Genomic DNA, 25283 nt, shown 5'->3' with positions numbered 1-25283 from the left:
TGGTTCCATTAGTTCGACAGGAGATGGTTCTATTGGTTCTGCAGGAGATAGTTCCATTGATTTGGCAGGAGGTGGTTCCATTGGTTCTGCAGGAGATGATTCCAGATCCTTCCTAGGTCTTCCTCTTGGTTTTCGGTCTGGCATCGTATTCTGCGTCCCTTGTGGTCCAGCTGGTATGTTTCGCAGTCGTAGTTCAACTTTTCCTCCAGGGTGTATTCGTCCACTGATAATCGGCTTGTCCTTGAGGTGTATCCAAGCTCTGGCGAATAGAACTTGAACTGCTTGTTTGTTGTCTCAGAATATCCCATGAATACTCCAACTCTGCCACGGTCCACGAGCTTGTCATGTCGTTGGTCTGCTGGAATCGTTTTGGGGTTGATGTAAGAATAGCATTTGCTCCCCCATACACGGATGTGGTCAATGGATGGTTTCGTTCCTGTGAATGCCTCTTCAGGACTGACTTGCTTTCCATTGATCGTGGGTCCTGTGTTTGTGCGGTTTCGCAGGTATGCGTCTGCTTCGACAGCTTCATCCCAAAACTCAATTGGTAAACCAGCGTCTTTCAGCATTGCTCTCATATCAGCTTCAGCGGTTTGGATGTTTCGCTCAGCTGGTCCATTCTGGTGTGAGGAAGCAATTGTTGTAGGCTGAATTTCCACGCCCTGTGTAACTCTCCATTCCTCGGCTTGCTGTAGAAGTTCTGGTGCGTTGTCAGTTCCAGCAGCTTTAACCTTTTCGCCAGTTTGATGTTCTACAAAGGTCTTCCAGATTTGGAGTTCCCTTTGTGCGTCTCCCTTTTTCTTCAGCGGGATAACCCAGTTTTTTCGCGTGTAACTGTCAATAATAAGGAGGAACCACCTGTTTCCTCGCAGAGATGTTGGAAAGGGTCCTGCAATGTCAAACTGTACTAAGGCTAGCTTCGTGGCCTTATGCTCTCTCAGCTGCTTAGGGATGCTGTTCTTCATTTTCGTCAGAGAACACACTTCGCAGATTTCTATCTTCTCTGGAACTTGAATCTTCTTCTGGAGAGTTGTAACTTCGTGGAGTTTAGCAATCTTTGCAGGTCCTAGGTGTGCGAAGCGTCTGTGATACAGCAAGTATCTCTCCTTTTCATTAACCTTAAGCTCGCTCTTAACTGGTGCATGGAGTTCCGTGCCTAGAAATGCTGTTTCTTGGTATCCATCGGCAATGTGTGACACTACGTAGAGGCCGTCGTCCATAGTTGCTTCAATAATAACCTTCTTTCCTAGTTTGAAGTATAGTGCGTGTGAATTGAAACGACCCTTCAGGCTTGCTGCGCAAATTCTTCTTCCTGATAACAAATTGACTCCAAGGTTAGGTACAAGCAGTACTTCTGACAGCCATGTCGACGATCCATCCTTACACACCACTTGAGCTTCTCCTTTCCAGTCCGCATATAATTCTCCCCCTCCAACCCGAACGACTCTTCGTTTGATCTTAATCATTCGTCTAAATAATGAGGGTTGGTCAGACATGTGAGAGGATGCGCCAGTGTCGGCAGCCCAGGTAGATGGAGAGGCCTTACCGACGATGTCTTTTGAGAGACGGCATGTCTCAATTTCCTCGGGTTCGGAGTCTGAGGTCTCAGATAATTCATCTGACTCTGAATTGACTTCTTCGGCTCCATATGCTTTGCCAGTCCTTTTGTGGGAATTCCTTTGCTTAGGTGTCTTAACGAGCAGCTTAGATGATTTCTTAGCGTCGTATTCCTTAAGGAGCTTTCGAGCTCTCTCACGTCTTGGGCAGTCTCGTACGCCATGGGCTCCATCACAAAGGAAGCATTGGACCGTGAATTTGGCACCAGATTCGGAGTCAGACGATAGTGGCGAGTTCTTATGATTTCGACGCCTGTAAGGCGGAACATACTTCTCCGTCTTTCGGAATGCTGGAAGAGCTTTTTCGTTGGCGTCTTGCTGGTCTCGAACCTCCTTCTCTTCCAGAAACTTAAGTTTCTGTTCAACCGTGAGGTTAAGTTGGGCGTTTAAGGTGTCAATCGTAGTCTTGAATTCTTTCGGAAGTGATCTGATAAGAACGAGTAGTAGTGCAGAGTCCTTGTAAGCTCCGTTGGTGTCGGCGTCTGCTGCTACAAGTTTACGTCGGTAGTCCTTTAGCTTCTCCCATGATCCAACAATCGTGTTCCCGGGATTAAATGTGAACGTTTGAATTCTAGTCATGTATATGTTGGCAGTTGTGGCGTCAGTTTGGGTGTACTTCTTTTGTAGGTAGGCCCAGAATTGGAAGGCAGTATCGTATTCGTCAATGAGGGCTTGGTCATCCTCGCTAAGCGACCGAAACAAGAGATCGATTGCAGTGGCTTCATCTTCTAGGTACTTGTCTCTTTTTTCAATGTTGACGCGGATCTTGGTATGCTTGTCTGTTTCAGCAATTTCCAACTCTTCCATAGCCTCCGTTAGTCTACTAGCTGTTGCTATTTGACAGTGCTGTACCAGATTTTTCTCGCAGACATAGAAGACTTTCTTCCCCTTAAGCTTGACCTTGTTTCGGCGAAACCAAGTATCGTGGTTTTCGGCTGTGAGCTGGGGGATCTTCCATTCTTCCTTCTCTGCAGCCATCTTGTGCGGGTGATGCGGTTGATTCGGGCGATGCGGGCGATGCGGGCGATGCGGGCGATGCGGGCGATGCGGGCGATGCGGGCGATGCGGGCGATGTTCTGCGGGTGGTGCAGTCGTTATCGGTTCTCGAGCGTGGAGACGGTGTGTGTAAGTATGGTTGCGTGTCAACCGCGTTGTACACGACTTTTTCTCTTTTCCGATTCCTGCTTGAATCTAAGTCCTTCGTGACTTGGGTGAGTGTTTTTGATTCCTTCTCGAATCTAAGTCCTTCGTGACTTGGTTAGGTGTTTAAAACCAATAACGTTGGGTTAGGCAACCGGGCTCATAACCTATTGGAACAAGGTCTCCTCTGGTGGTATGACTACCATAGGGAACCGAGTAGAGGTATGTTAGGTCACCACGTATTGGATTGAACTACACTAAGAGCTGTTGTTCTGTCTTCTTATTATCATGATGATCTGGGGATTTACATGACAGATCATCATTCCGCGTCGGTCCTTCTGCTCGGGCTTACTTCCACGAGCCTCATCCCCGCCGACCTGGACTGAACCTTACATCTTCTCAACAGATTGTATATTAGACGATTTTATAGATTAAACAAGATTTTACGGAATTGTTTCTGGTCTAAAGCATTTACAAAGAAACCTTCAACATTTGGAATGGTGTTTAAACCCTCAAACAGTTGGTCTCAAGTAGTGATGTAGATATACATATGAAATTCAAATAACATTTCTCCTTCGCGTGTAAGGCTACATAGTACATGAACAACTTACCGCGGGAAAAAGCAAACAGACTAACGGTTGTCCCTGTGTCCGGCTAAACAGTCTCTGTAGCCCGACCAGCTTCCTGCATCAGTGACGCATATAATAGAGAGCAAGGGAGATTTAACTTTTTGCGTCTTTGCTGAAGTCGGAGTTACATCAACTACGCCCTAGTGCTGCGATAAACTTTCAACATTGCCCATGTAGTGTAGTGTTTAACTTTGAAGATTGCCCATGCTTCTCGTAACATGTGCATGGTCATGGGCATGGACATGATGCTGATGCAGAAGATTGGGGGGTCTAGAGTGCAATGGCGTAGTTTACCAGGCGTTAGTGAGACGCGGACCGCGGAGTGAGGCACGTAGCCATGGAGAATAGCGGCAATGGATGTTGCCGCTGCACGGCACATTTGAGTTTGACTTGTTCTAGCAGGATTTGAGTCGTTCTAGGCGCAGTGAAGTCGTTCTGGAGGTGGTTTAGATTGTTCTAGCTGTCTTAGCCACGTTTTCGAGGCTCTTGTTGTCGTTGCACGTCGGACTCTAGACCCCCTCGAAGCGGCCTTTTTGGATTTGGCCAATGATACAACATCACCGGAGTACATTTTCGATCGGCTGGCGTCCGGGGAAATTTTGCTTTTTTTGTCGGTACCGAGACACTTTTATTCTGTATAGTCAGATAAGCATAGAGGCTACATTGGGCCGTTATGGCAATTGCTGATTGCTAAGTTTATGATCAGGATTCATGTCTTTCTTCAGGGAGTTGATGTGATATTGAAGGATCTGCTGCTCATTTCGCTTTTGTGCCAAAGACGGGGGTCTTGGAGGAAGTCAATACATACGTCAATATTCGCTGTACATGATCAATCCTCTGACCCACAAATGCCTCTGTTCTTGTCAAAGCCCCTCAGGTTACATTGCATCGTCACTATAACGATAGTCACTCCACTCCGATGAAGTTCTAAATCTAGCGTACAGAAAGTAGGGCGAAAAGACATTGCGGAGCTCGTACTTGCACATCCTGACTGTATCTACTTGGGCACCAAAAGGCAATGATCGCAATACGAAGGATTTAGCGATTTCCCGCGGCTCAGCTCCATCAAGTATCACTGGACCAGCATGTCATACCTGCCATGTGGAGTAAGTGGCGACTATCTTCGCGAGAGGGAAGTGATAGGTCCCCTTTCTAAAAATAGGGCCCGGCGGCCACTACACACAACAAAAAATCTCCGTCTGCAAGCCTATCGATAACAAGGGACAAGAATAGTGTTTTTCGCTAGCTTCCCATAGCTCAGCTAGAGTTTGGCGAAAGAAGAAAAAAACAAGGCGAACGATGGACAGGCGACAGAATTATGACGTTACAGTCGTTTAAAACAACTCTTCAACAAGTGACGTTTGAGACTACACGGATGTACCCTTCTCGGCGTAGCTACTGTATTCTGCAGTTGCACCGCCGCAAGCGCCGGAAAACCCGATCAGAGTATCCTCGATTCGGATCAGCGGCATCTCGCGACAAATACCATGGCTGTGGACAAAAGCTGGTTGTTCAGTCATGACTATTCATGCAGCATGGGGCGAGCGCCCCGCCGTCACCGTGGTTCGCGACTCAAAGTCCTGGTGTCGATCGTGTGGAGAAAGGGAAAAGCGGACGTTGTCAAGAATTGGGAAGGTATGAGGGCGAGGCAAATAAACGATGCTCAACGGCCGCTCCGAACGTTTCAGAGTACGATGATGGGTTACAGAAGGAGCGGAAAAGCTTGAATTGATGTTCAATCTCTTCAGGCAGCCTGCATGCCGTCTCGTTCCTACAGATGGCGGGCTATATATTGGCAATAGAGATAGTGGAGAGGAAGGCTGCATCAGCATATCATGAGGGTGTTCGGTTATTGCTATTGCTGCTGCTATTGCAGCTCATGTCTATGTGAGTGTGCTCGCTCAGTCAGGTGTGTTCGGCGGCTGGCGAGGTGGAGAATGAACCCCATGGCTCGGAGCAGAAGTCAGGGCACGCCATGGCCCGTGGGAGCGGAGTGGCATGTGTTTCTTTGTGTCGCCTACCACACTTGCCGGTACGATCGATTTCCGCGCCAATGGTAGGGCAGGGTGTGACCTTTTTATAGCGCTCTGGCAATGGGTGGAGGAGCATGGTTTGCTTAGTGGTGCAGGTAGAAAGTGTGGCTTGCAGGCTGCTGTGAGCATGCGCAGGACAGCAAGTGTGGAAGTATTGCGCACTGCAATGGATTGCCAGACGTGCAGCTTGTGCCGGCTTGGCGGGCAGTGTCTTTGATGGGTGCGACGGATTTTGGTCGCAGTGCAACACGGAGTGCACTGGAATGTCATGGCCATGGACGGGGCGTTTCGAGTACTGTTGGTGTGTGTTTTGGTTCGGATGAATAGAAGAGGGTCGGCGGATTAGAGAGAGCGTGTGCATAGTGTTAGTCTACGCTGAAATGGCTACCTAGTCGACGTGTCTCGCAATTGCAGCGGAATAACCCCACGAATGACAGGGGAAGTTGCAGTGGCTGGACGCATGTCGGCTACAAACAAGGCCAAGGTCAAAGAGAGGTTAGGCCTATTCTTAGGCTGGGTTGATTTTGTCCTAGGCAAACATCATGTCGAAGCGTGTCATGTGGCTGGACTTGTTCTAGCTTGTTCATAGCAATACACATATTTTGTGGTCTGAAGCAGCTTTTGCGCACCTGTTCCGCTCATTCCGCCATGGCCTCATGCAGCAGTACATAGTTAGTCGTCTAGCGTCAGCTTCGGCATGGATGGGCACCGTTTGGTTTTTTCTTAGAACTCGTATCCCGTGACGCGCTCCCCCAGCGATCATAGCATTGAGCCTCAGGGTTGAGCGTCGGCAGTGGTTCGAGGCTCGTGGCTTCAGGGAACGAAGCGTCATAGCCAGCCCTATGGCGGCAGTTGGCGTCCCATGTCGAGTGGGAAATGAGGTCGGCGAGGAAATCTGGAGAAAAGTCATGACGCTGGCCGGTTGATGTGCGTGAGCTGGAGGCGCGCCGGCGGGCAGACTCGCGTAATATGCGACCAGGCAGCGCCCGAGCAATTTCCGCTGCATAAGATATTACATACCACAAGGCAGAAGACGCGGGGAAGCAAAGGTTGGGTTGACCCTGTCGAGCGTGTTGCGAGGGCGTTGGAGATGTGTTTGGTGGTGCTGTGCTTATTCAGCGCCAGCGACTCGGGTGGCACCAGCCAGCACTTGGAGGCAATGTCGGCACAGCTCGCTGAAGTATGATAGTATGGATGGGCCAGCGTAGTATCGATATCAAGGGCAGGGTCATGGCGCAGAAATTGTACCAGATACATAGTAGCAATACCAAAAAGTGTAGACCCTTTTTGCAGCCGGTCCAGTGACTGTCTAGCAGTCTGTCTGTCTGTCCTGTCCGTCTGGTGACAGGTGACGCACGGGTTGCTATTTTTGACACGTACAGTTATTGGAGAAGGCCCCGGCTTTTTCCCTTCGCATTCGCAGAGTCTGTCTAGCGACCATGTTGACTAGGGCAGCTCATTCGCCCCCCTCCTCTCCCCCCCCTCGCAAATGCAGCTTCATCAACACAACGACTTGGGCAGCGATTGTAAGAGAATGAAAAGGCTTGTGCGATCGGCCACAAGGGGGGGGGGGTCGTGGTCGCAGACGCAGACGCAGAGGCTCATGGGTGCTGGTCAGGTTTGGAAGAAAAACTAGCACAGCGCGCGCCCCGAAGCTGACCCGTGGCCCATCGCGCGCGCACACTGCAACTAAACCACGCCCATTATTTACGCGGCCTCCAACTACCCGTTGGAGCATGGCGACCACGCTATCCGCATGCTACTGGTCGATCGTTCTCCATGCACGGCCCGCGCAGGTGTTGGCGGTTCCTCGGTCGTCGGACCTGAATGGCCGTTGTCCTGCGTCCTGCGCCTCTTTGGTGCTCAGAGCCCAGCTGGAGCGGCTCATGGCTCATGGCTCATGCACCTGCACCTGCGCCTGCGCCTGCACGCTCAAACGTCTCAAGCGGACCGACAGGGGCTTTGACCAGTTGACCAGAGGGCCACCCTCAGTCTTGCCAGGTGCTTGCTGCTCACCATGACCCGGAGCACATCGGACGTCTGCTCACAGCCTAGGCCTTGTGCAAAAGCACTGGGCCAAGTCTCGCCGTAAGTTAGCCGGCCGTCATTCGTCCTGGACGGCTTCACCCAGGATGACGGAGATGCACACACACACACACACACACACACACACACACACGCCCTACCGCTACCTCGACCGCTCCGGCACGGGAGCGAAAGCTCTCTTCGGCTGTTGCATCCTAAACCACCCAGCACCTTGCTCCAAAAAGAACAAGACGAGGGGTCCAGGGCTGGACTGGACAGAAGCTTAATCCCCCACGGGAGTTACACCGGGGCTATGTCATACGAACAGAGCCAGCCGGTCCCAATCTGTGAATCAGTCACTCCATCGACTGTAGCTCCCGCAAGCTTCTCTGCTGTCCCTGCTAGTCTGTCCCGTCTCATCGGCTGGCACCCAAGTCCCTCGTCCACCGCTCGTGGCGTCACTGCTATTTGCGTGGCCGCTACGCCCAGCTAACTGTGGTTGGCCCCGTTTCTTGACGTTTGTCGTCTTTGGGTCCCGAGCACAAGTCACCCTGCGCATTTGCACCCATACCACCCAAGTCCCCCTTCAGCCTGGCGAGCCTCTAGTTTCATAGCCTTGTCCTGATCCCGCATGGTCCCTGTACAGGGGGGCATGGTGCAGAACAGACTTGACCACTTCCGCTTTCACCTCGTCCTGTCGTACCCTCGTTGGTCTGTCCGCCAAAGGCATCGCGGGCTTTGCGTCAATATCTTGCCAACCCTAGAACTATCTAAGCTCATCCCATCTGCGGACTGCACTATATATCACCATAACGCCCATCTTCAGCTACTCCATATCAACTCCCTGTCCAACTTAGTCACCGGTTTCGACCTCATTACCTTCGCTTTACACATCAACTGTCACCCAGATCTACACTGCATATACATAGCCCCTCGCCAACCCAAATTCCTCGTGTTCCCCCGCTAAACCTCGCATTGGAGAGCACTGCCAGCGACTTCCATCTGCACCCTGACGTTTTGCTACACCAACTACGCCGTACGGCTCACTTTCCACTTTCGCTAAATCCTTTCCTCCTCCCTCGAGAGCAATGGCTGGTCCCGGTGGTGGTCCTTCGAGGCGCAGTCATACAAAGTCCCGAAAGGGCTGCAAGACTTGCAAGAGGAGACACATTCGCTGTGATGAGACTTTTCCGCAATGGTACGCACAATCACTTTCATACCGTCCTATACATTCATGCTTACAAACACTAGCCGCAACTGCACAAAACACCAAGTGCGCTGCGACTACATGGACAGTCCCACGGCCATGATGCCAGATTCTCCCCAGTCCCCTCAGCAACCCAATCTGCTGTGGACGCCTGAAATTGAGGCCACCATTGAACTGTGGAGACAAACTGGGGAGTTTCCCTTCCCCGAGCTTCGTGTTTACCCGCAACCACAATGGCGCGCCTTGACGACGGTTGACCTCCGTCTGGTACACCACCTCTCTTCCATCTCGAGCGAAATGTTCAGGAACAGGACTTCCAAATCCACTCTGTGGACAGACATGATGCCCAAGTACGGCCCGATTTCCCCAAGCCGCTTTGTCCATCTAACCAGTGTCTAGATTTTTGAGCATTGCTGCGTCCCATTCATTCGTTATGCACAGCATTCTTGCCTTCTCTGCCTCTCATTTGGCCTGGATATCTCAGTCGACTGAGACACGAAACCTGGCCTTTCATCACGCGAGCATTGCTCTCAAAGGCCTGCACGATGGCATCGCCAACTTCACCAAGCTCAACTCGGACGCGGTCCTTGCATCGTCCCTCCTACTAGCCTGGCAGGCAACCGACTGGTAAGATTAGTCCAGACAATCCGCGTGACCTTAACTGACACAGTATAGGCGCGGCTGGGCTTCCCTCATTACTGGCACAAAAACTGTTATTCAGGCCATGCAGCCATGGAGACACGAGTCTTTGTTTGCCGACTACATTGCCGAACACACCCCTATGCCCAACCGCCACTTTATGAATCCTAGCAACACGCCGATAAATGCAGAAGCACGACGAGAACAGCTCAACGTTCTGATCGACATCCATGCTTCATTACAACGATTGCAACCTTACTTGGTCCGAAATGATCAAGAATCCAAATGGGTAGACCAACTCAAGGGCTACCTCGACCGCCTGCGATCATCGGCTCAGCCACAGACACCTGAAGAGCAATTCAACCAGTTGTATGCATTGCGCAAGTGGTTGTTCTGGGTACCAATCTCGCTACTAGCTGCGAAACGCGGAGACGTCAACGTGCTGGTTGTCTTGGCCCACTTCTACGCCACGGCGCTGGCTCTCGAGCCCATGTTTCCAGACGTCGCATCTGTTCTAGTTGCAGATTTGTCTCTCCGCCCCCTCGAGGAGATTAACCAACTAGTGCAAGGATACCAGGACCCGCGATACGATTCACGCATGCAGACAATGTCCTACCTCGTACAGTTCCCGGTGGATATGGTATCTTCATACAAGACTCGACGAGAATGGTCACGGCAGCAGATGGCAGCAACGTCTCCCATTCAACAACAACAACAACAACAACAACAATCCACGTATGGACTGGAGTCGATCAACCAGGATATCGAGAATCAAATTGCACAGTACAGTTATGGACAGAGTCTGTCTCCAGCGTTTGCTCCTTCGCCGCTTACGTTCATGCCGCCTAGCATGAGCTCGACGCCAACATCGCCGTACCTCGAAGTGCCACGAGCCGTGCCTGTTGATTCATATGGGCCGACTAGCGCTTATGCCGGCACAGCTAGCAGCTACGCATCGTCGAATAGTTATGCGTCCCCACTAGGCTCTCCTGCAGCGGTGCTGCCGCCGTACTCTGCTCCTCAGGAACAAGCATTCACATCGTTTGGAATGCAGTCTGGCTATCCCAGCGGGTTCGTGGCTACACCTATCTGGACGTGAAGGAACGCGCGCTGAACGATGCCCCAGGAACCAAATGCACACTAGCGCGATGCAGGCCATTGCTTCCCAGCCACCCCAATATAGCTCGGCACACGGTCAGACAAAGACGGCAGAGTACGCATCGAGCCAGTACAGTCACGCGTGAGAAAGTAGGCAGCTTGGCCGTCCTTTGAGCAACAACGGCAATTCGATGAGACAAGACAGCCGCCCGGGCCGGCTTTGAGGAATTCTACCGGTGGATGAGACGACGAGTGTGCGATGAATTGACTTTGGGGTTCGCGGTCAGCACCAAGTTGAACCCATGGCTTGCAGTTACTGGGAAGCCGTTGAACATCCGCAGTAAGCCGGCGATCTTGGTGGTTTCGCAGCCTCGGCGCTTCGGCCAAATTGGCGGAGAGAAAGTGGAAGAAATTAGCGACGTTTGATCGAATTTGCACCACGGCAAAGAGTGAAGCGTACAGTGGTTGGCACCGGCACAGCACAGCACAGGAGTCTTGTCATGTTAGGTGCAGCCGCAAGCGGAGTTTGCTAGGCCGTGCAAGGCAACGAGGGTGCAGGGAAAGTGCGGAACAGCTAGGTAGACGGCGGCGGAGTCGAGTCTAACGGCTCTCAGTGACGCCACAGGTGGTGCACGGCGATGTCATCTGAAACGAGACGTTGGAACAAGTTACATGGGGAATGGAGTTGGGACTAGCGAGTTTAGACAGTATTAGCTTGACATGCATAATGAGAAATCCGCGGGATGCCGCGTGTAGACACAAACACCAGGATTTTGTTGCATGGTACGAGTAAAAGGTCAGACAAGAGCAAGCATGCAAGCGAATAGTGAAGTGAAGAATGTTCAGCCAGGATGAGGGTTAGGGAGGGCATGGGCAGCTCAGCCCTAGCTGGAGGTCCATGTGATGGAGCGGACGAGCTACCAAGAATAGCGCAGCTTCCAGCCAATGACAGGCGGGTACCCCACCAAGACATTGTTTATCAAGGTCCCGTCGGGGTGGTTTTACGTACAGGCCATAAACGGGACTAGACCGACTTGGAGCCATGACTGCTTGTCGTCGCGAAAGGTGTTCAAGGTGCTCGGTGGTGCGGATTTAACATTTCCGAAGAGCGTTTGGGAAGTGAGACATGAAGCAAATCACGGTAATTGTTCAGTGAGCAAGTGATGACAAAAGGGCCGAGGAAGATTGAGGCCTGAGCTTGATGTCATTCCAGGTAGGTGGTTCGCGTTGCGCGGGTAGCGGGTAGTTTCGACGACGATTGCAGCCATGCGTTCATCAACCAGGTTAGTGACGAGTATAGCCAGTGACGGTACTTGAATTGGACGCGGACTTGCCTGGTTTGGTGCTTGCTTGCGAGCACCCCCAGCCACCATGGACGTGGTCAGCGCTGGTGTGGTGGCAGCAACCGGACCGGTCTCTGTTGGCGAAAATAAGGTTGGATGTGGCGGTCGCGTAGCATCTTGGAAACGGTCGCGAGACGGGCCCTCTGTGCCCTGCCTGGGCCAGTTTGGGCGTAGTCGAAGAAGGATCGCATCGCTGGGATCTACATCCATACGAGAGACTGCGTGCAGGGCAGGGCGGCAGGTGCAGGTGTGCAGGTGTACCTAGCTAGCTGGACACACGGGCCATGACTATGGGCTCACGGCATATTCGCCAGTCAGCAGCATTATCAGGGTGAGAAGGAAAGAAAATCTCCCGGGTGCAAACACTCTCACCGACATTGCAGCGAGAGCGAGAGCATGGTGCATCATCGAGTTTGTCACACGTTAGCTAATACATAGCTCTCTTCTGCCCGGGCACATTGGTGCGTGCCGTCCAGCGTCCAGCCAGCGGCATCCTTGGTTTGGCAGCGACAGGGGCAAGCGAAGAGGTGCTAATCTGCCATTGCATGCAGTGTCTACTCAAGGCCTAGCTAAGTAAACGTTGCCCAGCGAGAGAATGGCCCATAAGAAATTTCCGCCGCCGTTGTTGCGAAGACGCGGCTCCGCTCCCTTGGAAGAAGCTTTGGGCTCCGCCGCTCTGCGCCTCTGCCCTCGTTCGCCGCTGCCTTGTTCGCCAGTAATGCGCGCGCGTGCCTGCCCACGATACACCGAGCGTTCCGCCTCTTTCCGCGGCCCACCCTGCACCTGTGCCTGCGCGCCTACCCAGACCGGTACAGCCTCACCAGTACCGAGCTCTCGCCTCGAGCCGCACAGCCGTGAGAGACGGCCACGGAAGACTTGACGTGATCCCATCAACACGAGCAGAACCGCCCGAGACACGATTTCGTCACCGACAAAGCCTTGGTACATATTCTAGAACCAGACCTCCAACTGCTACTGCACATATCCTCAACTGTACTGCAGTGCTGCCCATATCGTGGGGGCCTCCTACTAGTGTCTCTGACCGCCATCCCGGCCGAGCTGCAATGATCTGCTTCTGCTGGTACGTGCAGCCCTGAGCCATCGTCGCCTAAGCCTGATAAGGCCATTGATAATTCACACTTCAGGAGGCGGCACTGAATTCAAGATCCGGCGATGCGGATGCCGCGTGACAGCCAGCCGCGCCCCGGCAGTATACCACCGAATGCTGGAGCAAGCTCCGAATCCGAACCATATGATCCACACATATGCCTCTATACACTTTCCACCTAGCACACCACGTGTCCGACAAACTAACGCACCACCGGCCTCTTGAAGCGTCGAGGCTGCTCCTCCGAAGCTTCAAATCCCTCTTCTAGTGCGTCTTCTGGTGCAAATTCAACCAAACTTTTGCTCCTCGTCGCGGACCACATCCTTCCGACACCCCACCACACTTTGACAGGTTCGATCCAGCCTCGCCACGCGTCGCAATGTGATCCGTTCACTGCATGAATCAGCGCCTTCAATTTGGAGAAGCTCAGCCTGACCTTCCTACACCCTAACCCCTTTCAACCCCGGACTGTCTTCTCCCGAATAGGCTCCAAATGGATCGATCGTCATTTGCGCGTCAGCGGGATAGTCGGGGCATGCGCGAAGCAACAATCCACCGCAACGCGTGGTATTTTGAAACGTAGTCTTCGTTGATCGCTCAGCCCGTCTAGGATTGCATTGAACTACCCAAGGCCGATGATTTACCCAATGTACCGCCGAGGAAAAGGGTGAGGTGTCATCGGCACTTGGCCAACATCATCCGTGACGGGACGTGCCGTTTACACGTTGGATTTACATGGAATTCGACAGCACATTTGCCAATCGACTCCAACTTCCCAATCTAGACAACTTGGACATTTATCTTCACCATGTATGCAATATTGGTCCGCCGAGACGCGTCCATTGGCCCACACAGACTTATACCCTCCATACAAACACGCCGGGCCAATACTTGCTTGCCAAACCCCAGGATTGCCCGTCCAATACCGTATGCTACACTCTACCATTGCCCATTTTGGTACACATCACATTTGCGACTGGAATGTCACTGACCTCAGCAACAACACGAAATACTCGTTACTCCAATGTTACTCATTCTCAAGTCGCCCAACTCCAAGAATCCCACTCGTCTTGCCAAACCACCGGCTCCAATGCCCCCTCGACGCTCAAAACCTGGCCCATAACACATTCCGTATAGGTTACGAGGTGTTGGCTCTCGCCATAGAACACATCATAGCGCTCATCCATGGCATCCTCAAGACTCAGCACGTTTCCCTGTGGATGGAGCGTCTCCCACGGCCTTGTGCATACGCGGCCCTTGCAACGCTTGAGCGTGAGCAACAGACCGTTGAGTCTGGACGCAAGTTTGTTCATGGGCCAGTTGTTGACGGCGGTACTATTTGTGCCGTAGAGGTTGGTGAGTTGGTATGGATCGTTCTAGTCTCGTTAGTCGACGACCACTGTTAGAGAGAACGAGTACGCGTACCTTCATGTCGTAGAGTTGGTGTTCATTGGTACACCATACCGTATACGCCAGATCGTATTCTCTTGCCACGACTCGTACCGTCTTGTACGTGTTATTCAGGTAGGAGCTTGCTCCGTAGAACGTATTCCCTTCCACAAGGTAATTTCCCCAGAATTCAATATTCACATGCTCATTCTTTGCATTCTGCGCCAACAGACTCTCGGTCACAGGCATAATTCCGCCGTCGAATTCTTCTCGCAGCGGTATCCCCGCCAGATGAAATAGGGTTGGCACAATATCCGTGTGGCTGGATGGAATGTTCTGGACTGCGGCTTTTGCGACGCCCGGACCCCGAATGAAGAAAGGTATGTTGACGTCTTCTTCGATTCCACAGCTTTTGCCAGGACCAAGTCGGTGCTGCCCAATGTGGAATCCGTTGTCCGTGGTGTAGAGCACATACGTGTTCTCTAGGACTTCTGGGCTTGCGCTTAATCGGTCCATGACGGAGTCGATGAGCTCATTGACAGATTGGAGAGATTGGAGGCGCTTGCGGTACCATGCGTCATTGTAGTCTATCTCGGTCTGGTTGAGCTGGCGAAGCGTTTTGAAGTAGGACGCTGTTCCGGGCTAGCTTGCGAATAAGGGACAACATCTCCAAGACTTTGCAACCAACTCACCTTTTCCGGGTTGAAGTTGGGTCTTCGCGGTACCGTCACGTTGGGAAACAGGTGCTCATGTCGCTTTGCCGGCACAGGTGGGTTGAACTTTGCAGGTCTCGGGTCAATGATAGTTTCTGAATGAGGAGCCACAGGCGCGACACCCAGAAAGAACGGGCGCTCAGATGCGGCAGCGATGGCATCGTCTAAGAATCCCACAGCCGCCTTCGAAATTAGGTCTGTAGAGTACTCCCCAGGAAAGAACTTGTACATCTCGTTATTGCGCGTCATACTGGTATTGTAGAAGACATACGTTCCCGGATCAATCAAAACTGATCATCGTCAGTAACTCGACAAAGTCTCTTCTTTCCATCCCCTGCTCATACAGTCTGACTGATTCCACCCCGCCGCTCTCGGCGTGTTATAGGTTGTCGTCGAGTGTCCATTCATTAATTTGCCTGTGTAATATGTGTTGTATCCTGCTTCCTGCAACCACACAGGCAGATAGGCGTTATTATGCCCGAGTTCGACGAAGCGCGGATATCCTCCTATACTCATCATCATTAGCCTTCCTTGAATTCTCTTTCCTGGTCACCTACCGCCTAGATTTCGTCGAACATACCATACGGAGCAGCAACATCAGTCACATTGGTATTATGTGCCGCTTTCCCCGTCAACAGCGATACGCGCGATGGACAACACAGAGAGACGGTGGCATAGTGTTTAGAGAAGAAGGTCCCTTGGTTACCAAAGTGTTGCTGCACAGAGGGCTGGTAGGACAAAGAGGAAAGGTGTAAGTCTTGATCGTCAGTTATGATGAACATGAAGTTTGGACGCTTAACAGGAGGAATAGCAGGGTCTGAGCAAGCAAGGAGAGAGGCTAGAGCCGAAGACAATAAGAGTAGGAATTCTGATAACATGGTGATGGGATGGATTCACCAGAACGGCTACGGAAAGTCGGATGGCAAAAACGCTGACGGACGTCAAGTAAGCCCATACAATATAAGTCTACGCCCGACGCCTTGTCGTCACAGCCATTTTTCCCTTGTTCAGCGACAGCTTGTCTTGTCAGCTCAATGTTAATGTCGCTAGGCGACATCGCCATTGCGTGCTCGGCACATCGACCAAAACGAGGCTGGCTATCGCATACCCGACGAGTATGCGCCCCACGGCGCCATCTAATCCCCAATCCTATTGGACACTGCTATCACACGGCAACCTCACCAGTCGTCACCAAAGACTTAATCCAACATCTAGATGGAAAGGCGGAAATAAGACGTGATGTTGACCATCATCGGGACTAGGTGGAGACACATGCCGTCACTCGACAAACCTACTCTGTTCGGCATCTGGCTGGTTTAGTAGGGAAACGGTACACGTCTAGCCCATGCAATTTACCGGCAGCGGAAAGAGACAAGGTTCGGCTAGATGACTAGTGATTGCGGGGAAGAGCGTAATGTGGATGCCTTGATGGCCTGGATGAGGCTGGCTGAGATGGGGGCCCATGCGTAATTAAGGATGGGTTGGCTAGCGTTGTGTGCGTGCATCTCCGGTTATGACATTGATGGGTTGAGTGTCTTTTCTGTGTATCGCATGGGAGATTCAGAGTTTGGTGGCAGAGGTGAGTGCGCATGATTGTTTCGTAAGCATCGAATACCGAGGTCATTTTTGTTATACATGAAGAGCCGTGTACGTGACAGAAACACTTCCCATTATCGTAGAAAAGTACGAAAATTCCACCTAGAACCCTTCACCATCTTCATCATGATGCGTGGCCATCATCACCACAAGACTTCCATGTCCAAATTTAACGTAAACTAGGAAATCCCATGTAGCCAGTCTCCAAGTGGGGGAGACTCTTCGGAACCATTCCGAACACGGGCCGAGTCTTGTTCCGGCGGTAGGCGTCCATAGCAATGGCGTAGGTGACCATTTCGACAAACAGCTCGAACTCGCCTACCACAAACAACCGCGCCATCGACCGCGCAAAACAACAAGCAAGAAGAACACTCCGACGGCGCCACCCACCCACCATGTCTGGGGGCTGGAACACCATCGAGTCCGATGCAGTAGGACTCCTCTTTTACTTTTCCTTCTACTTTGTTTCCTTCTTTTAGTCTTGCTTGCATTACCGCCTTTTACACGCGCGCAACACGTAGCAAAAAGGAAGGAAACAAGACATGTAGTTGAATACAAGCTTAAACCACAAAACAGGGCGTCTTCACCTACCTCATCGAGAAGCTCGGCGTAAAAGACGTACAGTTTGAGGAGCTCACCACGCTCGACCCGGCGGACCTACAAGCACTGGGAACACTCTACGGCGTCATCTTCCTGTTCAAATACCCGACGGGCGAGAAACCGAGTGATGTACCCAAGGATGGGACGTACGACTACGAGGCGGCGAATACCCTCTTTTTCCCCGCGCAGACGATACAGAATGCATGTGGTACGCAAGCGATTGTGTCACTGTTGTTGAATCGGGAGGAGGAAGTGGATATTGGGAAGGAACTGAAAGAGTTCAAGGAGTTTGCGGGGGATTTCCCACCAGAGGTACGTTAGAAAAAAATAGACATGCAGGGACATGTATTCTTCCGGATCGCATGAGAGACTGACATACATTGGATACATAATAGCTGCGAGGAGAAACGCTTTCAAACTCCGATCTCATCCGCGAAACACACAACTCGTTTGCGCGCTCCTCACCTTTTGTCGACGAGACACAGCGTACGGCAACCGAAGACGACGATGTATTCCATTTTATCGCGTAAGTCCTGCCTTCCCTTACCTTCCAACCTCTCCCTTCTCAATTCACCCACCCAGAAAGTAACATATAAATCCACAGCTACACAAGCATAAACAACACCCTCTACGAACTCGACGGCCTACAACCAGCCCCCATATCCCACGGCCCCTGCAAGCCCCAGGACTTCCCCGCCAAAGTCATACCCGTCCTCCAGCGCCGCATCGCCCGCTACCCAGCCACGGAAATCCGCTTCAACCTCATGGCATGCTGTCGCGACCTGCGGATCCGCGCCCGTGAAATCGGCGACGAGGAGGAGCTTGAGGAGCAGGAGGATAAGCGCGCTCGCTGGCTGTGGGAGAACTCGCTCAGACGGCATAACTTCGTTGGCTTTGTGGGCGAGCTGCTGAAGGCGGTTGTAGCGGGTAAGTTGGAGAAGGGAGAGAAGGAGTATGAGGCGTGGGTTGAGGAGGCGGTGGTGAGGAGTAAGAAGAGGAATGAGGAGGCGAGGAAGCAGGGGATTGCCGAGGATTGAGCGGGCGTATGTGTACGAAGTACTGCTGTTGTGAGCGTGGAGAAGGAGGGAGAGGAGATGAGGATGTTGTATAATCACGATAATAACGAATACCACACTATTCGATAGGGTGGATACTTTGACATTTACGCTGTGCTGTGAATACAAGGCGGTCATGATTAAACCACGAGACTTAACCACGAGACTTAGAAAGCATACGCAAAAGACTGATGATTCAAGTCCTGACATGTTCAACCACAAGAACAGAGAGAGCAGAGTGAGCACTGACATAGTGATTGGTATTGATTGGTATTTACTATCGACAAAAAGCCATCTACAAGTTCCATCTACGTGCAAACTATGCAAAACAACAACTGTCGTAATCAAACTCAAACTCAAATCCAAACTTTCCGCAACAAACATCCTGTCCTGCTGAGAAAGGGAGAGAAACAAACAAAAAACACAATCTGACAAACAGCTTGATGCAACTTTCGTCAGCACCAAAGGGGATATCATTACGAGGATGCGCGCTACATAATCGTCGTTAAAGAGGCATGGTATGTCATGGCATTGCCATGTTTGGGAGAGAGAAAAAAAAGGAAAAAGGAGAATCATATAGCTACGTTCAGACGTTGACGTTGAAAGCGTGTTGAATTGACAACAAAGGAGAAGAATGAACAAGAGGAGAAGAGAAGCTCAAAGTGCACTTGCAGCGCAGTGAGCAGGACCGAGTTGGAAGACGGGCTCTAGCACGCAAGCCTTCATGGCGGGTACGTGACTGATATTGGCAACGTCTTCGACGACTGGGGAAGAAGTGATGAGTTCCATTTTGAGTTCCGTGACAGGAGCAGGTTGGTCAACGGGATCGAGAAGCTCGACGGCTGGACTGGTGGGAAGGGCTTCTTCTTGTTCTTCAACGGCAGGGGTGGTTGGCATGGGAGACTCTTCGACAACGGCATCGATAACCTTGGGTTCAGGGATGATGACCTCTGGAAGAACGACCTCAGGGATCCCAATCTCCGGCTCTGCGACGACTGCGACGGGTACGGCAGTTTCCTGCATGACGGCCGCGGTTTGGAACGCGGTGACAGTCAGAGTGGAGTAGGAAGTCGCAGTCATAGTAGCGGTGACGGCATTCGGCATGTTTGCCATGACGACTTCGTTGGGCAATTCGAGCATCTGGGAAGATGAAGCCTGCTGTCCGAAAGTCAAGTTCATCGACAGGTATGCAACAGCAGCACCCAGCAGAATGATGACGAGATTGCGCTTATCGGCCAAGAGGACGAAAAAGTAGTTTTTCAACAGTGTGCTGAGGGGGACCTGTAAAGTTCCAGACTGGGAAGATGCAGCATGCATGGCAGCCTCATTTCTTTCCTTTTCCTTGAGAAGCGTTTCCAGAGCACGGAAGCGGTCAGCGACGGCATCTGATTCGGCGAGAGCCTTAGCCTCTAATTCCAGACGCACAGCTTCTTTTGCCTCTTGGAGTTTTGTCTCGAGGTCCTCCTGGAATCTCTTCTTCTCCACTGCCTTCTCTTCGATACTTCGTTGCAACGCGGCAGCAGCCTCTTCAAAGCTCTTCTGAAGCTCTGCCTCTTCCTGGCGTTTCTTTGCCTTTGCCTCTTCCTCGAGAATCTTTGTCTTCGCGGCAGCTTCTTGTATTTGTCGTTGAAGCTCGACGGTGTACATCTCCTTGCGTTTGTCTGCCTCCAGTTCCTCTTGTGCTCGCTTTTCAAGTGTCTTGCGGACCTCCTCCGGAACCCAGGGGTGAATCTCGACATCGCACCTCTCCATGTCGTTCCAGCACGCAGTCCATGCCGCAGCTCGCATCAGTCCATTGGCGGCGTAGATCTTGATGTCCCACTTGCGTGTACCGGCACCGATGCCCTTGCCTGGCTTCTTGAGTTGGCGGTGACAGTCGGTGCACGTGCTGTGGTCACCATTGACGGAGGGGTTGCTCGCTTCGGTCAGTGTGCCTCCACTCATGCGACTGCCTCGTCCGGTCGTCTCGTCAGCCACGCTCGATACCTCGTCATCGTCTTCCTGGTCGTCGTTGTCCTCGGGTGGTACAAAGTGGCCGCACGGGAGAATGCGGGGCGTCTTGAGCTCCAAGCTCTCCAGTATGCGCTCCTCGAGTAGGTCGTATTCGTCTCGCGGGTGGGGGATGAGGAGACCACGCCGCATCAAGATAATGTCCTGCAGCTTCTCCTCCAAGAGCTTGTAGTTCTCCACCAGCCAATCGGGCATGATCCTAGCCATGATGTCGTGCGAATACGGCAACTGCATGGGCAAGATGGTGACATGCAGCAGGACCAGCGGAGCCTGCGTCGGCGTCGGCGTCGGCCTTGGGCTATGCGGCTCCCGTATGCTCCTTCTTCGCGATCCGGACTGTCTCGATCCGGGTGTTTCGGTTCCTCCATTCCTAATCGGCGTCGTCAACTTGAAGGACCCCTTTAGCCGTTCGTGGGAGCTTTGGTGTGCGAGCACCGGCGGTGGCGACGACATGTGGATATTGCGTCCCGACTCGCTATTCCGGAAGCGCGGACGCTCTTTGCGAGCTCGCGCACCTGCCTCATTGGCAGGCAGCATTGATTTAGACAAGATGGACGTATCCGAGGGCACGGCGGACACGAAGCTATAGTGCGACGACGGCCGTGGTTGCGAGACAGAATTTCGCGATGTGTACGAGCTCCGGTACGGCTGTGGCTCGTCTTCGGGACTGTTGTGTAGCTCGATACTGTGTGCAACGTCGTCGGTCATTGCAAACGAGCGTTCAGAGTGATAGGAGTCATCCCCCGCATATATTTCGGTAGGTGACATGGGTTCGCGATCGTGTGGGTCTTGGTAAACAGCAAAGGATGTGAGGCCTGACTGAGGAGCGGGGTGGTGGATGGTAGTCATGCTCGGAATATCGGCCTTTTGGACGATGGTGCAACTGTGCTTGTGTTTGTGCAACTTCAGGGTCCGCGAGTATATGGACGGTTGAGAAAAAAAAATACAATGGGATCCAGGGATGCCCCTCTGAAGTTGAGACGGACTGATGTGGCACTGGACATATGCGAGGCTGGGGCACTAGTGCAAGCGTCGGCGACGTGTCAAGAGGTTGGCGTTTGTTTACCGACTTTTAGCACATGCCGTCGTTGGGAGTAACCGAAAATGTGTAGAAACGGCATCTAGTCCATCCTGGCCCCATAGTTTTGCTGTACAACATTGTCCATGTGAACTGTGAAGCCTGGTGCGATATGGATCCCAGATAGCGCACCACTGTTCGTTGGCGGTTGCTCCCATTGATAGGCCTCGACTGCTTGTCGCGCGCGGGGCGGCGGATGCTCACGACGTGCCAAGAGCGCTGCGACAAACTTACCAACCGCATAACGAGGGGCAGGCAAGGTTTGCTAGAGAACAGTGAGGCTATAATGCGTCCAGCTATCGACTGAAAAGTAAAACGTCTTCCAAGTCTCATGTGACTCCTGCTGGTCCGAAGACACCGACTGTCACCGTGGTACAATGCACATGATGTACCAAATGACTCTTCGCGGAGAGCTCACCGTAGCCCATTGACACTAGCATAGCAAAAGAGTGAGCACGACTAAAGAGCCGCCAGCTTTCATGCAGTCAGCCAGTAGTTGTCATCGTACATGGAAAAAGTCGCTTGAATTGATAAAATCAAATTTCCTAAACTTCTTAAATCTCGATGCTTGTGCAGGCGCATTCGCTTGGTATACACATGGCCCATTTAGTACAACACTGTCTGATCTCTTGGCATCTGCATCCTTCTACTCCAATCAATCGCCTATAGCTCGCTGTGCCCCTCATCCTTCAGCCTGCCCTCCTTTGTAGCCTTGCTAATCGCAGCAAGGATTTCCTCCTCACTTGCATCCTTGTCCAGGTTAAGCTTGTTCAAAATGTTGTTATCGCCATTAGGCTTGTTGACGCCAGCCTTCTTTAGCGCTTCCTCCAACTCCTCCCGACTCGGCCCATCACCTGCGGCAGGCGCATCCGTCTCTTTTGTAGCTGCCTTCTTGCTTTTACTAGCGTTCTTCTTTCCCTTTGCCGACTTGGACTTGGGCTTGGATGCCTTTGGCTTCTGCTGGTTCGGGGGCTTGAAGTGCTTCATCTTCTTCATCATCATGTCCATAATCACATCGTCCAGCTTCTTCTTCTCAGCCGCGATGTCCTTGACTGTGAAGGCTGGGTCGTCGGTTGCACCAAGCTTGCTTTGCTTAGCCTCGTTCTCGTCTATCCAGGCCTGGGCTTTGGACGCAGCCTCCTGAACTGTCGTAAGATCGGATTCGGTGTAGACAGTGGGGACTTCGGTAATCTCGGGCTGTGCAGGTGCATCGACTTCTTCGTCTAGCTCATCAATTGCCTCCGTCGATGATGGAGAGGCAGATGCTTCAGCCGACGCTTTCGATACTGCTTCGCTGCTCTTGGAGCTTTCATATGACTGTGTCTTGATCTGATTGTCAACAAGCTGGATGACTTCCTTTATGTGAGCAATCGTGTCTTTGAAGTCTTTGATGGCATCTGGGCGCTTGGCCGCCTCATTTTTGCGCTTGAGAATAGGGTTGACGATATCTTCGAGCTCCTTGAGCTTGCTCTTCAGCGTCTTCTCGTCTGCCTCTGCACCCTCAGAGTAAATCCATTCGGAAGCAGCACTGAGTGCCTTCTCAAGACTTTCGCGGACAGCTGCTGTGGAAGCGCCAATGAAGGACTCATCCTCAAGGTAATCGCGTGCACGGTAAGTGAAAGCTTCTAGCGAGTTCAAGCCTTCTTCCCGAAGACGACGGGACTTGTCCGACGAATCAAAAGCGGCGAGCCTATCTACGTTAGCACGCTTCCAATGTCTATATCAAGTTCCAAACTCACCTGTCCTGCATCCTCTTGAGCTCTTTGCGAGGAATTTTCTTGTAGCCTAGCTGCTCGACATCGAAGGTGATGGCGGACTTGACAGTCTTGATCTTCTTCTCGTCAGGCTTGGCGGCATCGGTGCTCTCAGCATCAGCCGAGGATGACGTAGAAGAAGATGAGGACGCCGAAGCAGATGAAGAGGAGCTCTCGCCCTCCTTGAGCGGCTCTTGGTCCTTCTTGCCACCCATACCAAACAAGTTCTTGACGCCATCGACAATACCACCCTTGGCCTCCTCAGTCTCGCACGTTACCCACGCTGAAACGATTTCAGGAGTACCAGTGATCGGGCTTAGCCTAACCTGGACGTAGTTGTTGAAGCTTTGGCGGTCGCATTTGTCCTCGTCAATCATCTTGGTGACAGCCCTGGTCAAGTTGCCGCTTGAAAATCGAAGAGTGGGCTCCTTGGAAACATCGCCATTAGCCCTGGGCAGTGCCTGATATATTGTGAACTCGAACTCGCCCATCATCTGGAAAGGGAGATCCTTGGTCGCTCCAAGCTTGGTGGTAGGAGTGAAAATCTTCTGGTCGCGATCCTTGAGGTTGAACGAGTACTGAATGCCGTGGTTGTATCCTTGAATGTCTGAGTCGCGGATTTCCTTGACACGGAAAGAAGGGCTGAGACTAGCGGCCTTGAAGGCAGCACCAAACACGGCGGCCTCATCGGCGTTGACGTTCGCCCTGATCTTGTTCTTGCCTGCAACTGCCTCAAGACGAGCTTGAACGAAGGGTGTACGACTTGCACCACCGTGGACGATAACGGAATCAATGTCGGCAATGGTAAGACCAGCGGCCTCAAGAGCTCGGTTAATTGGACCGTCAACACGGGCAGCATAGGCAGCGGTAAGCTCCTCAAACTTTGTGCGAGAAAACTTGTAGCGGAAGTCAATATCCTCATGGAAGCTCTCGAAAAAGGAATTTGTCTCCTTGTTAGCGCTGAGCATCTGACGAACCCTCTCAGCTTCCTTGAAGAGCTTCGCAGCGGTTCGTCCATGAGTCTTGACCTTGTCAGCAGTGAGCGAAGCGCTCTTTGCGGCCGGAAGCTCGGTGAAGGTGGAGACCATATCATCGACGATGAGCGAGTTCAGCGCATCGCCTCCAAGAGTCCTGTCCCACCCAGTACCCATGACCTGGACCTCCTGGACAGTCTTGTTGCGTTTGCCAACATCCTTGACAGTACGGCCCTGGAACTTGACAACACTGGCAGACGTAGATCCCGCGCCCATGTCGAATACGAGGTTGATCTCCGGCTTGCCGTCTTTTGTAACGTCTGGGAAAGTCCTGCCAGTAGCGTAGTTGAGACCAACAGCTAGACCGTCAGATACCACACTGAGAACCTTGAGGCCCGCCAATCGTGCCGCAACCTGAAGCGCGCGCCTCTCTTCCACGGTGTAGAATGCTGGGACAGTGAAAACGACGTCCTGGATGTCGTAGGCCTTGCCTGCCAGCGCCTTTGCGTTCTCCCTGACATTCTTCAGCTCCATTGCCAGTAGCTCTTCAACCGTGTAAGACTTGTCCTTTGAGAATACCCCGCTCTGGAAGCTGACGGTGTTGCGGTCTTGTGTGCCTGTGACTTCAAGCGCAGGGTATCTCTCCTTGTATGTGCCGACGATTTCGCTTTCGCTTGATACACCAAGAAGGTGCTTCAAGTTGGGGTATACATCGCCGGGGAATCGTGCTTGGAGCGCAATCGCATCGCTGCCGTAGAAGCGTTCGGGATAAGAGCCCGGCGGGAGTGGCCCACTCTTTGCAGGCTTGAAGGCAACGGCTGACGTCTCCTTCCGTTTTGAATCTTTGGTGAGGACGATCTCAAGAGGGATGCCCGGCTTCACGAGTGCAGCCTTGATGTATTCAGTGCCAAGGTCGACTCCGATGACGGCTGAGGCAGCTGAGGCCGTTGACGAGAACAGGAAGACAAGACCGAGGAGAATGGTGGCAGGGGAGAGTTGGCCTCTCCGGCGTCCTGGTGGCGCCATATTGTGTGAAGGAAACGTGTGCAATCTGTCGTCAACTGCGGACGTGGGACGCTCGAGGTGGGATGTGCGAGCTTTGCGGGGGCAAAGCACAATATATAGGTATAGGTCACAGGGACAAGCGGCAGAATAGAATAGAAGGGATGGGAATCTATCCCAGAGAAATGCGACGGGGTAATGTCGGTCGGTGTAGAATGGGAGAGATGCACTGGTACATGTAGTTCTTAAGCTACCCTGTCCAGAAGTTATTTGA

The 25283-nt window shown here is 52.3% G+C and overlaps 9 protein-coding genes across 9 annotated transcripts; 4 read left to right on the top strand and 5 right to left on the bottom strand.

Moving 5' to 3' along the window:
* Positions 1 to 29: 29 nt before the first annotated feature.
* On the bottom strand, positions 30 to 2423 carry PtrM4_079670 (uncharacterized protein; the record flags this gene model as incomplete). Its single annotated transcript, XM_066106394.1, has 1 exon — positions 30 to 2423. The coding sequence occupies one exon, from the start codon at positions 2421 to 2423 to the stop codon at positions 30 to 32; it is 2394 nt and encodes a 797-aa protein (XP_065963332.1).
* A 6108-nt stretch (positions 2424 to 8531) lies between these two features.
* PtrM4_079660 (putative c6 transcription factor protein) lies at positions 8532 to 10533 on the top strand (the record flags this gene model as incomplete). Its single annotated transcript, XM_066106393.1, has 6 exons — positions 8532 to 8641; positions 8695 to 9000; positions 9050 to 9277; positions 9326 to 9929; positions 10050 to 10360; positions 10416 to 10533. 6 exons carry the CDS (start codon positions 8532 to 8534, stop codon positions 10531 to 10533), a joined length of 1677 nt encoding a protein of 558 aa, XP_065963331.1.
* A 3342-nt stretch (positions 10534 to 13875) lies between these two features.
* On the bottom strand, positions 13876 to 15189 carry PtrM4_079650 (AslA, Arylsulfatase A; the record flags this gene model as incomplete). The annotated part of the gene is made up of 3 exons (XM_001940848.2): positions 13876 to 14214; positions 14264 to 14869; positions 14920 to 15189. 3 exons carry the CDS (start codon positions 15187 to 15189, stop codon positions 13876 to 13878), a joined length of 1215 nt encoding a protein of 404 aa, XP_001940883.2.
* Positions 15190 to 15500: 311 nt separating this feature from the next.
* PtrM4_079640 (uncharacterized protein) lies at positions 15501 to 15818 on the bottom strand (the record flags this gene model as incomplete). Its single annotated transcript, XM_066106392.1, has 1 exon — positions 15501 to 15818. One exon carries the CDS (start codon positions 15816 to 15818, stop codon positions 15501 to 15503), a length of 318 nt encoding a protein of 105 aa, XP_065963330.1.
* Positions 15819 to 16931: 1113 nt separating this feature from the next.
* PtrM4_079630 (ubiquitin carboxyl-terminal hydrolase 2) lies at positions 16932 to 18067 on the top strand (the record flags this gene model as incomplete). The annotated part of the gene is made up of 4 exons (XM_066106391.1): positions 16932 to 16967; positions 17113 to 17448; positions 17532 to 17662; positions 18061 to 18067. The coding sequence occupies 4 exons, from the start codon at positions 16932 to 16934 to the stop codon at positions 18065 to 18067; spliced, it is 510 nt and encodes a 169-aa protein (XP_065963329.1).
* Positions 18068 to 18848: 781 nt separating this feature from the next.
* On the bottom strand, positions 18849 to 19508 carry PtrM4_079620 (uncharacterized protein; the record flags this gene model as incomplete). The annotated part of the gene is made up of 1 exon (XM_001940846.2): positions 18849 to 19508. The coding sequence occupies one exon, from the start codon at positions 19506 to 19508 to the stop codon at positions 18849 to 18851; it is 660 nt and encodes a 219-aa protein (XP_001940881.2).
* Positions 19509 to 20394: 886 nt separating this feature from the next.
* PtrM4_079610 (uncharacterized protein) lies at positions 20395 to 20790 on the top strand (the record flags this gene model as incomplete). The annotated part of the gene is made up of 1 exon (XM_066106390.1): positions 20395 to 20790. One exon carries the CDS (start codon positions 20395 to 20397, stop codon positions 20788 to 20790), a length of 396 nt encoding a protein of 131 aa, XP_065963328.1.
* A 1152-nt stretch (positions 20791 to 21942) lies between these two features.
* On the bottom strand, positions 21943 to 23029 carry PtrM4_079600 (uncharacterized protein; the record flags this gene model as incomplete). Its single annotated transcript, XM_001940845.2, has 2 exons — positions 21943 to 22969; positions 23019 to 23029. 2 exons carry the CDS (start codon positions 23027 to 23029, stop codon positions 21943 to 21945), a joined length of 1038 nt encoding a protein of 345 aa, XP_001940880.2.
* Positions 23030 to 23953: 924 nt separating this feature from the next.
* Positions 23954 to 24370, top strand: PtrM4_079590 (uncharacterized protein; the record flags this gene model as incomplete). Its single annotated transcript, XM_066106389.1, has 1 exon — positions 23954 to 24370. The coding sequence occupies one exon, from the start codon at positions 23954 to 23956 to the stop codon at positions 24368 to 24370; it is 417 nt and encodes a 138-aa protein (XP_065963327.1).
* Between the last annotated feature and the right edge of the window lie 913 nt (positions 24371 to 25283).

This window comes from Pyrenophora tritici-repentis, chromosome 3, assembly GCF_003171515.1.
Source record: "Pyrenophora tritici-repentis strain M4 chromosome 3, whole genome shotgun sequence".
NCBI lineage: Eukaryota > Fungi > Ascomycota > Dothideomycetes > Pleosporales > Pleosporaceae > Pyrenophora > Pyrenophora tritici-repentis.
The sequence above is the reverse complement of the archived record's forward strand: the minus strand, read 5'-3'. Positions and strand labels throughout refer to the sequence as shown.